Source organism: Anarrhichthys ocellatus, unplaced genomic scaffold (genome assembly GCF_004355925.1).
Source record: "Anarrhichthys ocellatus isolate YVR2014 unplaced genomic scaffold, GSC_Weel_1.0 scaffold20, whole genome shotgun sequence".
NCBI classification, from domain to species: domain Eukaryota; kingdom Metazoa; phylum Chordata; class Actinopteri; order Perciformes; family Anarhichadidae; genus Anarrhichthys; species Anarrhichthys ocellatus.
This window is the reverse complement of record NW_022280050.1, coordinates 3218470-3230999: the sequence shown is the minus strand read 5'-3', so window position 1 is coordinate 3230999 and position 12530 is coordinate 3218470. Positions and strand designations below refer to the sequence as shown.

The 12530-nt window shown below is 41.9% G+C and overlaps 2 protein-coding genes across 2 annotated transcripts in view; one reads left to right on the top strand and one right to left on the bottom strand.

Annotated features, from left to right (window-relative positions):
* Positions 1-2582, bottom strand: part of cps1 (carbamoyl-phosphate synthase 1, mitochondrial) — a 43264-nt gene extending 40682 nt beyond the window's left edge. Inside the window, exons 1-3 of the mRNA XM_031858738.1 lie at positions 2272-2582; positions 1082-1191; positions 711-855 (exon numbers count right to left, since the gene is read on the bottom strand). Of these exons, the coding sequence (XP_031714598.1) occupies positions 711-855; positions 1082-1191; positions 2272-2397 (381 nt within the window). The 5' untranslated portion in view covers positions 2398-2582. The remainder of the gene's footprint in view (positions 1-710; positions 856-1081; positions 1192-2271) is intronic.
* Positions 2583-10703: 8121 nt separating this feature from the next.
* Positions 10704-12530, top strand: part of myl1 (myosin, light chain 1, alkali; skeletal, fast) — a 6203-nt gene continuing 4376 nt past the window's right edge. The window contains exons 1-2 of the mRNA XM_031858638.1: positions 10704-10941; positions 11742-11769. Of these exons, the coding sequence (XP_031714498.1) occupies positions 10792-10941; positions 11742-11769 (178 nt within the window). The 5' untranslated portion in view covers positions 10704-10791. The remainder of the gene's footprint in view (positions 10942-11741; positions 11770-12530) is intronic.

Genomic DNA, 12530 nt, shown 5'->3' with positions numbered 1-12530 from the left:
TGACATTTCTGTGTAATACTTAAATTCATTATCACAGCTCGCTATCTGAGAAATCTGATCTCACAAAACAGCAAATGCGTCCTTATTTTCACTTGATGAAGGAATCAATTAAAGCATTGAGCGTTGATTCTGGAAGTTTGTGATGATAATGTCAATACTTGGATGGTTGAATTTCTTTCAAATTGTTTAAGTTGTTTGATTATTGCTCGTTACAAAACTCACCGACATGTTGTCTCCTGATACAGTTCAACAGAGTCTGTGTTCCACCTCATCTCAGGAGATTGTTGTGGCAATGTATCATGTTGTTGCTTTTAGATGCAACTTGTATCGCTTGTAAGCGTCTGTTCAATAAAATACTTAAAGACATTTGAGAGCTTTCTCATCGTGTATATTTCACCACAGCAGCTAGGTATTGTTTACCAATGGTTTTACTAAACCAAAGTATTAGACAAACAACAATGTTGACTTAATGATGGCGATACTGTAGATAAGAGAGGAGGCACCAAAGTGGTTATAATTCATCCTCAGGGGATCATGATTGTTTGTAAAAATGTCATGGCAATTCATCCAAATTAACATATATTTCAGTCTGGACAAAGGTGACGCACTGACCAACAGACAGACAGGATCAAAGCGGGAATTTGAAAAAGATTGCAGCACCGAGGCCTCCACAAAGCCCGAAACCCAAAAACTACCGCCGATTTTCTTACCTGGATGCGCTCCGACTCCAGATGATTTCTCAGGCCCAGCTCGTCCAGCTCCTCGCTGTTGGGTACCCCATAATTTCCCACAATAGGGTAGGTGAGGGTCAGGATCTGACCTCTGTAGCTGGGGTCAGTCAGGGTCTCAGGATACCTAAATCACGGAAACAGCAGGATATTGTGACGCAGTGATGACGAAGCACACGGCTATGTCATCGACTTCATGGCCGAGAGTAACTTTGTCTTGTGAAAAACTTTATGAAAACATTTGAAACTAAACGAGTACACTTTTCAAACTAAAAGCGAGGTTGATATTTTAGTATCCGACTTCTCGTCTTACATCTAATGTAGTTTGACTTATAAGTACGTCTCCCTCTTACCCCACCAGGCCAGTATTGAAGACGAGTTCCCCGGCTACAGAGGCATCATGCCCAAAGGAAAACCCTTTCATCCTGGTGCCATCCTCCAAGACCAGGTGGGCCGTCTGGGCCTGGGAGTTAAAAGAGATCAGGCAGATAACAAGATACATTTCCCCTCAAGAACTACTCATTCCCTTTGTATGAAGCAAGTTTGGACAGACCAAAGGCAAAAGTTTGAAAATGAATGTGAGATAGAGGTAGGCTTAAGAGTTTAAGAGTGACCAGTGAGAGTCTAGGATTTCATGCTGAGACTGCAGGACAATGTGAATTGTGTCATAAATGCTGAGACTCTCTCTCTCAGTGTGACGTCACAAGAGCCATGAAAAATTGGTAAAGACTCTTAACCTCAAATACAACCCGGATGTATAACATGCCTAAATATGAATAAGTACAGTTACATGTTGTGTTGGAAGTTGGGTGTAGAGAGTCAGATGTTGCGCATGGCGCATATTAAACATGATGCAATTTTCCATGAAATTACCACACAATGCACAGAATTCTATTAGCTGCACGCCTCTCTGAGACAGTCTAGAAATACCATAACCTAACATTGCAGAACTCTCTTCTTTACTTTACTTGTTTTGTGAGTTAATACGGACGTTTCACTTGTCTGTCACCGAATCAAAGTTGCATTCAAAAGTAGGCAATTTACTGCGTTCTTTCTTTATGACGCAGGCTTACAATCTTGACAAATAACTTACTATGTTTTATTCAATCGCATGTAGCCCTCGTCAATTCGGCGCAATGACAGCACCACCAAACATCACCTTTTCCCTACTTGTTTTACCTGCTTTGCGCTGCTGTCTGCAGGTAACCACGCTGTCTCTAATGCAGGAGCGTTAACCGGTCAACTTTAGCACAAGTTTGAATTATGTTGCGGTGAGAACTTTTTGTTGTTCTGGGTCTATGCCGAATTCGGAATTCGGAAGTAGCCCTTGCTGTTCTTGAAAAAAAGGCTGCAACAACTTTCACATATTTGTACATTCGTGTAGAAGCAACGCATCGCAGACTTTTATTATTTTTCTGAGGAGTTCGGCTTGGAGTCCAGAGACATAGCGTGATGTGGCGTTAAGCGCTCAACACTTCTACGACGTTTTTATTTGCGTTTACAACCGACAGCTGCAGTTTTCACCCACGCGTCGTTTGCTTACCTTCACACTAAAAAGTCTAGAAGTTTGCAGTCTCAGCCACGCAGACGTGTCTCCTACTCTTCTGCCAACCACACATCCTTGCCTCAGAGATTTAACAACGCTGTACGCCAACAGGATTTTTGTCATGTTAGACCTAAAATGACTCTTTTGGGTAAAGTTGCACAGGCGTGAATGAGAAGTTTCCGGATATAAAAATGAGTAAGTAGTTACACTGTCTTGGGAACAGTTCAACGAGGCTACGTGTTCATTTAGGAGACAGTTGAACAAGTTTTTTGGGCTGCCCCTCGTGTTGTTACAGGTAGTTCAACTGAGCGTTTCACAAATGGGTCGGCATTGGCCGTCGGTCGTAGTTTTTCTCAACGCATGAAGCGCACGGCGTTCTGATTGGTGTCCGGGAAAAAAACGCCTACTCCGTGAAACAAGGGATGAACGGGATTCACATCTGTTTAAAATTGTAAAACAAAGGAGGTGAGAGGTGAGAACAATGAAGTGTTCTTCAGGCCAAATCAGTTTAACTCTTTTTTAGTGTACCAAAGTGTTGAATTTATATAGGCTGGCCATAGTCATTGTACTTGTTAGTTCACCATAGATTTTGTTTAGTTTTTGTATTTAGTTTGAGGCCAAAAAAATGTTTACACTGTTGTCTTTCATTCCGCCTCCACAGTGATACTTCAGAAAAAAGGTGCTACAGTAAATAGTGTTTACAACCAACATTTTAGGACACTGAAAATAAAAGGAAGTGCATGCCGAATGAGAATGAATGCGCCTGCTTGTAGTAAACTTGTGTGTAGTGCTTTCAGTGCAGCAAACTCTCTACAGGTTTTTTTTTTTCTTTGAGGCCAGTTGCCTGCAAAAGAAAAGGCAAACTGACCGTGGACAGGCTGCCTGGTGGTGGGATTAGAGTTGTGTGTGTATTTGCTGATCACTGCAAGATTGGTCCTCTGTGGAGAAGGCTGCCTGACTGCCACTATGCTGGGTTCAGCAGTCTGAACAAAGTGGGTGTGAGTAATAGGACTTGTGTGGATCAGGAAATACCTCCACACTCCTGAAATTGGACTTGAAAAAAAAATGGACTGTAGGCCTACAGTGTGTCACCAAATTCACTTATTAATGATAATGATCTACTTATATACTTCATTTCACATTTTGGTATACTTCAGTTTTGTGTAGGTCCTCTGCACTGTTCTAAACCCCTTTGTTAACTTCAGATCACGTTCCCCATGTCTAAATTCAGTCTGCACTCCAGTTCAGAAGATCTGTGGAGCACTGGTGACATCCAGTGGTAAGGCATGCTAACAGGGTAGTGGCATGCTTGATGTAGGTGACAGTGCAGCTCGACATATATGAGTTACAGTAAGAACTGAGGGGCGTCTAATTTCATTTAGCTGCCAACATGTTAAGCTTTATAGTTGACATACATTCAAAACCACATGTGTATATTTATGTCACATCGGAAGTGCTGCATTAAAGGAAATAATAAATAACATTACTCTGGTCCACAGCATCCAACAGACTACAACATTCGTAGCAGTAGGCTATTTTTGGTTGAACAAAAATACTGAACAGAAGGTTATTAGGTTAAGTGAAACAGATGGTTATGGTAAACCAGTCAAGCAAGCTTAATGAATTGAAAATAATCATCATTTGTCTATAGATGCTCATTATTGACATTTGTCCATAAAATGGGATACGATGAAGTCCATGCTGTCCAGACTGATCAAGGTGATTATGACTTATGTAAAGGCAATGTCACTTTTTATTAGATTTAGAGTACTGCCCTTGACATGTATTTTTGGACTTTTTTTGGATCCTCTGTGACCACATACGCTAGATAATATCTAACATTTGAGCCCACTTCATAGGTTTACATGAAAACAAAAAAATAGGAACAAATACATTAGTTTGCCAATAATCTCCACTCTTAGAAAAAAAAATGGTATTGTTGACCTACAAGAGTTGAGTGAAGGGGGGGGATATGTAACATTAGCAAATGCATCTAACAATAGTAAGATGCAGTAGTTACTGCAGCTGAAAAAAGTAAAGATAAAACAATTGTCCTCACTAACTGTCTCCATTGCCTCACAATCCCATACACAAGTCAAACACCTGACATCTTTCCTTTTTGCAAAAGATGCCAGAACACCAGGGACTGTAATGAGCAGTAAACACACACATACTTCAACTTACTGCCATGCCTGCAAAATAGAGTTTATCTCCACACAGACCAAGATTGTACTCTATCTCACACAAAATTGTCTCAAATGTCATTATTATTATCCATTTTCATTTCAAAACTATCTTTTTCTATTTTCAAAAAATGATGCCCTAAACAAGCAGCACTTGCTACTTACTTACTGTCAACAATGAATCACATACGGTGTAAAAAATTGCTCGGCAAGGATTGGGAGAACCCGAGAAGCCTGTGCAATGTATGGCCCTTTATTACGGGGAGGGCCGTGATTAGCTGCCCTCCAAATTGTTTGCCCTGATTGGTCGCGGTGTGGACTAATGAGCTCCAGTGTCTGTCCTCGGCGGAGAGACCTCACATTGTCTGCGGTTTGAAGAGTGAGTTTCAGACGGTGACCAAGCTTAAGAGAGGACGTGAATAGACAGGCAGGCTCCCCCGCCTTTCTCTGAGCCAGGTTTCCAAGCTCAGTCTCGGCCTTGTGATGACAGAAATAATGGATGGTTGTTTCAAGTGTCTATGATGGCGTTTGTTCAGCATAAGATTAGACTGACATATCAGTTTGAAGATATTGGCACTTTGTAGTATATCTTTCCAACCCAAATTTAGTTGTGCATCATCTTTAGACATCAAGGTAATTCAAAGGGCTTTACATCAGACATAAACTGATTAAACAGGAGGATACAATGCACAGTGCAGTACAAAATGTGAATACATCAAAAGGCTCTGGAAAACAGAGAAGCTATTCAGCCCCGATTCAAAAGACTCGGAGAAGACTTCAAGTTCCCAACACTGCTTCTTCATGCTTTTGACTCAGTGGTTCATAACGTAGCAGCAGATGAGAAATGCGCTTTGGCCCTTAAACATTTGGTGCTTGATATATGTAAATAGTTTTTTAGAATCAATTTTTCATCACACAGGAAGTCAGTGCAAAGCATTTGATAGTTGGAGTGATGTGCTCCACCTTTATAGTTGTTTGAACCTGATTTTGTTCTGTAATAGCACACTTAAGCTCTATTTTACATGATAGTGAGCAGTACTAGTTGGTAGTAGTAGTATCATCAGAGTACAAAATGATATAGCCATTTTCCTGGACCAGAAGTAAGTCCAGTTCTAGCTGGCGAACAACCTAATCGATTTTTAAATACATATGTAAAATTATTCTCAAATACCTTTAAATGTAACATTTTCTTATTCCATTCAATTAACCTTTGCATTAATCAAACTGACCATCAAAAGGGTCTATAGTGGTTCACTCATGCCCTCATAACTGTAACGGGGTTAACATGTATACTATTAGCACTATCTTTATAATTGTACTTTCTTCCCATCCTGTCAATTACAGTGTGTGCCGCCAAGTTAGAAGAAGACCCCACGTATCATCACCATTCTTGTTTTGGGTGATGGCAGCTTTAGCCTCCAGAGTTGTAAGAGGAAGATCAGGTCATCAGCTGGAGAGAAAAGGAGGAGACTTTCTCTTTAGGCCGCTATCGGATTCCTTTCCTCTGTAGTGAGGTAGTGTCCCCAGTAAGAAGGGCAGCAGTATAGCTTTGTTTAGCCTTGCCCCATCTAATTCCTGTGTGTCCAGTGGAGGGCTTATGAGAGAGAGAGAGGGGGAAAGAGAGCATGCATCAGCCCCCTTAAGGAGGCAAGGCCCTCGCTCTTAGGAATCCCAAGAAACTTCACACCTCTCTGTAGTGACTATAAATAGGCTCCATCTGTGCCCCCGGGCTCAGTTACAGCCTCATTCCTTTTGGTATGGTTGGAGGGCAGGGAAGGAAGCACTTTGAAAGGTTTGAAAAGGGGAGAAGGGGACAGAACCAGAGTCCAAAGCCGACTCTCTAATCATCACACACGGCTGACCTCTGCTGCATTTCTTGTGGCAAAGGAAGTCAATCGGTGCTCCTTGCCATTTCCTTCTCTACAACAATCTTCCCGACACCCCAACTCCGGCAAAATGCCAGTGAACTGGGAGCACGCGGCATCTTTGGAATCTTACGCCACACTGCACTCGTCGCGTGATAGTTTCTCTTCACATTTCATTAATCATGCTGAACATAGGGAGGTCTCCAACGTTAAGACAGGCACTGTGTCTTATTAAAATCAGTGCCTCTGTCGTTTCTCTTTCGCAGAACTTAACTGTAGAGCTCACAGTCTCATGGTTGATGTTTTAGTCCTGGTACCGGTAACATAAATTACATTTATTTCTGACAATTCTGTGAACTGAGAGTGAATTTGATAGATCACTATGCATGCATTGCATAAACAAGTGGGCATACGTGCTTCAGATCACACCGTCATTCCTGAGAGGAGACGGTTATAGTGCCTGTCCTGAAGCAACCCCCCCCAGGATGAAGCTGGGGGGAGGAGGTGTCATAGAAAAGATAGATCCAAGCATACTAGTTTGCAAAGAAACAGCCCCAAAAGCCCTTCCTCTCACATCTATCTATTCTTCAATCGAAACTGACACAATCCAAAAATTTAAGAATTTGTTGTCTCTAGTTTACCTCATTGTCTGCTTTATTTGATGAACATATTTTTCATCCCAGCGTGTGAGATTATAGCCTGCAGCATCCCTTTCTTATAGCTGCAATATCTCTCCAGAATGCTCATGCAAATAAGGCGGAATTATTTAAATAAAAAGGAAGTAGCTGGCTAATAATCGTTTTTTCTTTAAATGCACCCCATTTGTTCTGCTCCATGCTGTACTCTACTTTGTTTGTTTCTTCCCTTTACTGTTTGCTGACGCTTTAACATCCCAATTTCCCCATAGTGATCACTGATGTTTCATCTGATCTAATTCCCATCAGGCTCAAAATAATATGCATGATAATGTTTGAAACACAGTCATGGAGGGAGCTAAAAGCTGACTAACTATAACCCTTTGTGTATGGAAGGCAGTTTGGGTGCCATTACTTAGCGAGTGCAGAACAAATTATTTCAATTTAATATCATAAACGTTTAACAGGCAGTGTGGGTGGACTTGTAGCACAGACACTTCTGGCTCAGCTCTAAATGTAAAAATATCTGCTGTAAAAATAAGCTCTGACAGCTTTCATGGTCTTGGCCCTAACTAAGATCAGAATTGCTTGAGTTTGGAAGATGACAGATATTTGCATAACTTGCATTGTACTCAGTGATTAGTAAATAAACAAATTCATAAAAACACAAGCTTAATTCTCTCTTTATACTTATTTTGCACTTTTTATAACCAAGCATGAGGTTCACATTTCTGGTTTTCAGTGAAAAGTGGAAGTTACTATTACTAACTAGTGAACTGATTGACTTTTTTCTTTTTTTTTTAAATGAAAGCAACATGAAATTTGACCAGATTCCTGCAAAATGAATGACACTCTCATCAGACTCATCTGTACTTTTGCCAATAAGAAAATGTTTGCATGACATAAACTAATGAGATTTACATTGCAAACCTTATAGACCACCAACTAAACATCAGACATCTCTTTCCTTAACTCATGATTGTATTGCACATACTGTAGGTGCCATTCATTCAACTTCAATTGCACATGCAATGAGAGTAGTCAAATCTGGAGCTTGTGTTGCTGTATTCCAACAAACATGTAGACAGACCGCTGCATGGTGAAAAACAGCTTTGAAATGCTGCTAGGGTTTGTCACACAACCAAAACAAATGAGGCGTTGTTACCCATGCCTCTGTCTTGGTTGTTTTGGCCAGAGCTGTAGGATTTGATATAATGCCACCAACTGTGTTGAAGTGGCTTCACACTGATCTTCACACTGATCTGCGCAAAGCATTGAGCAAACATCCATTTTCATAATAATATCTCCTCTGAGAAGTGTCTGCATGAATACAACTCTCATTAAAGTATAAAAAGTGTCTCTTTGAGGAAGGCCTTTCTGACAAGAACTTTAGCAATGCTGATTTGCACATTTTCGACTGTGCAGATGTTGCACATAATGTCGTTTTCCTGACTAGCATAAAGGCAAAGGCTTTACCAAATGTAAACAAAAGGCAGGAAACACAGCTTCTGACCAGTAGACCGTTAAATTGAATTTCCTCATTCTGCCATCATGGATGGCAGTGGTGGTCACAAAAGGTGGGTGTGGAAAGTGATCTTGACATGGCGTGTGGCTCTGTTGTGGCCTTAATTGTGCAGTTGAAGCCCCTTCCGCCTTTTAAAAGACCTGACCTCACGTCTCCAGCATGGCTTTCCCAAAGGAGATGATGAATGAATAAATGGTTACATGTCTATTCAGAAAGAGAAGATTGTTCATCTTTGCTAATGTGATACTTAGAATGACAGGGTAACAGTACACTTAAGCATAATTAGAAACCCATTCGTTCAGGTTGCAGGAGCAAACTCTATTAAGTGGAGTTTATAATTATTTAAGTCTATAGTGGAGCTCAGATTGGACTGCAGCACAGGTGCAAGGACTGGGGCAGAGTTTCTATAGGGGGAGGGGGTGATGGGAAGTCAGACTTCTGAGAAGGTGCAGTGGGGTGCCTCGGGTGAGCCCTGATGACAGCTGAGGGACCGAGGCTTTCTCTGGCTTGCCCTCGTGGAGATGGGGTCAGTGAAAGCAGGGGGGCTGATAGGGGGTCGCCGTAGGGTGGAGGTATTAATGCAGTTCCTGCGTCACCAGGCCCTGTCATAGTGGTGGGGGCAGGGCTGCACCGCTGGCACTGGGAGACAGATATAGACAAGAATTAAGGAGACAGAATTTGCACTCTTAGCCTTGTCTGGGTTACTGATATCAGCAGCTGAAAGCTCCACTACATCTCCATCGTCCGGTGCTTTTACGTCACATCCGTCTTGGGAGTGGTGGCCGCTCACCCTATACCAACGAAGCATCAAATTGAACACAGGTGCTGTTCCACCCAACTCACATTGTCAGGGACAGAAATAAACAATGGCTTAATATTAGATTTCACAGACACCTCTTCCATCACCTGTCCACCTAAAGCCTGGTCCTTTGACAGTTTCTCAAATACAAATTGAACTAGTTTGATCAGCTGCTTCTTCACAGTTTTTCTCTCCACAAACTTCCACTTGCATTTATTTCTTCTTACGTTTTCCACACTGTGTGGCATCAATACTTGAGTATCTAAATGTGTTTGTTTCATCACATCACTGAAGCCAGATATAAGATGTACTCATACCAAGTAAAATATTCAAACACATATGTCATGTTATGTATGGCTACACCATTACATCAAATGCAGATATGTTGAGCATCATTGTAGACGCATTTCATTCAAATTGACCCCCAATTCAACCTGATGTCGGCTAATATATATCATAATTTTGGAAACCCTGGGATCTATGCTATATTTCAGATAAAGTGCAGTGCAATGCTTGGCTACACAAGCACAAGTTGGTAAAGATGGAGCCAATGATGAGTCCAGCAGAGTTACAGTCAGATATGAGTTATACGCTCACATCAATAATATTATGGTGAGTAAAAAAATAGGCTAATCACCATGAGGCAAAAATCATATATTGGCACTTTGACGTTTTGAAGCTGCTTAAGCTGTCAGAGTGAGACATGATGCCTGCAGATCTGGCTTAAAGAGTAAAGGTGGGTAAAATCATCAAATTAGGTGAGTGAACAGAATTTAGGGGAAGTTACCCTAAACTACAATACACACCAGGTCTACATTGATAAGCTCAAGGCATAATTATGACCAGGAACTCTTTTCTCTTTTTTTTTGGAAACCCTCTTCACCTTATTGCCAGTATCTTAGTCCTGACCATTCATTGAAACATACATTTGTAGATGACAGGGACTGCTGTTCACCGGAATGAGTAAGATGTACAACTCCTCATTTGATCTGGTCTTCACTTTATAGTGAAAGCTCTCTCCCTCTTCAGTGCTCAATTTAGGCTTTAATGATTCGTTTACTTTGAGGGGCTATTACAGATTAGTGTTATTAATCACATGAGATTATAGAGGTTGTATTGAAATGGGCCCAACTTTATTCCTCTTTTTACGTCGTAAAAGTGGAACTGTTGACTTGTTGACACAGAAAATCGCACGTCCTCAGTAAACCTTTCACACCCTCCTCAGTTTTTTCGTTTTTGATTATAGATACATGGCGTAAATAAATTTTCTGAGCCGCAGCCCTATATTCCATGTTTAGAGAGGACACACACCCCTTCCACCCGCCGTCCAATCCTTACACCGGGACGGTGTTGGCGGGGGTCAAGAGGAAAAATAGCCTCATATATATACGCCCCAGAGGTGAGGTCCTGCTCCGAGTCCCCTCTACTCTGAGCTCCACTCCTTGTGTTGTCGTCCGAACTCGGAATTGTCTGTGATTCAGGAAACGAAGTTCTCCGACTATCAGCTGAAATGGCACCCAAGAAGGACCCTAAGGCGGCGGCTCCCGCCAAGAAGGCCGAACCTGCACCCGCACCTGCACCGGCGCCAGCCCCTGCTCCCGCAAAGGCTCCCGCAAAGGCTCCCGCAAAGGCTCCCGCTATCGACCTGTCCGCCGTCAAGGTACAATGACCGTGAAAGCATGTAGCCTGCCGCAATACGGAGATAGGATGATGGCTGCTCGGGAAGAGCAGGGATTTGACTTTTCCAAGAGTTGCATGACAAAAGTAGACCGACTTCAGTGGTTCCCAGAAGGGTTCTTGAAGGGAGGAGGGGGCCCAGACAAACCAAGATTTATATTTCACACATTTGAAGGAGGGACATGACAGATGTGTACTTTGGTCATAGGCGTTAATGTATTTACACTGTAAATGCAGCCTAATTGTATATTATATCCTCATAATTGGTGGTTGTGGTGAAAATTAAACTGGGGTGTTTGGTTTAATGCATTATCACCTTGACAAGGCCAGCTACAACAAAATCGCAACCTGAGTGAACCCATTTATATATCTATGAGAAGATGCACAGCTAAGAGTGAGTAAGTGAGAGTAACAGCCGGTAGGACAACACTAGACTGAGGCGAATGACTGGAACCTTGGACAGCTCACTATGGTTTAGACCACGCCCCCCCCCCGGCTCTTTGGATTGGTCTATGAGAATGGTGACGAAAGTGTGACGGCAATGCGGGGTAACACCAAATGTGGACATGTTAATGTAGCTAAAGATGGACCTCCACAGATCGGATGCCACCATGTGAAGTTAATTTAGGCAAAGAGACAAGTTTAATCCCCCTGTAGACCTGGTTAATTAGTCTACATTAAGTGTAAATTCCTGTGGTAGTGTTGCTGATTAGATGGCATGTCAAAACTCTTGCATTTGTAGGATGTGTTGTACTAATATTGCTGCTTTGTATTGGCTTCTAGATCGAATTCAGTGCAGACCAGATTGATGGTAAGTACACTTCATTTCGCCCCGGCTACCATGTGACGCAACATACAGGACATAAAACTCAATACTTCCTTTTATACATCTCCTGGCCAGCTCTCTGGACAATTAGATGAGCCATAATACATCCATTTACATTTGAGAGTAAAACAATGTAGATGATGAAGATGATGGTCATTTTTCGTGTTTTGACATTCGTGACATTTCTCGGTTGAAACAGATTAAAAACTCAAACGATACATCACAAAGAAAGCATCCCCGACATGATGGTCCTAACAAAATCATAGTTTCTTGGCTGAATGCTTAAAACAAAGCGCAAATCAAGTGATTGTCAGCTGTTGCATTCAAACAAACACAAGCTGATTGTGCTTATTGTCACCGTCAAAACAGGATAGAACAAATACAGTAAATTAGCTGGTTTCAAGTTTTAAAAAAACATTCAGACTTCACATATTAACCACAGCTGGACACCACGGATGTAGAGTGTTTCATTTAATGTTTGTTTAAAATAAAAAAACCTATGATCCCATCCGACCCTGGACAGGACACCACCTGACCAGACCTGTCGTCTGACGGGCTGCTTGTTACACCGCAGTCAGCATTCCCTACTTTTACTCAGCTCACCCACAGGGGGCCTTGCCTTTAAAAGGAGGGGGCTCATATTCTCAGCTAAGTTTATCAATTCCAAGGTGGTCTTTTAAAAGGGCCTGCAGCACTGCTGAGAGAGAGAGAGAGAGAGAGAGAGAGAGAGAGAGAGAGAGAGAGAG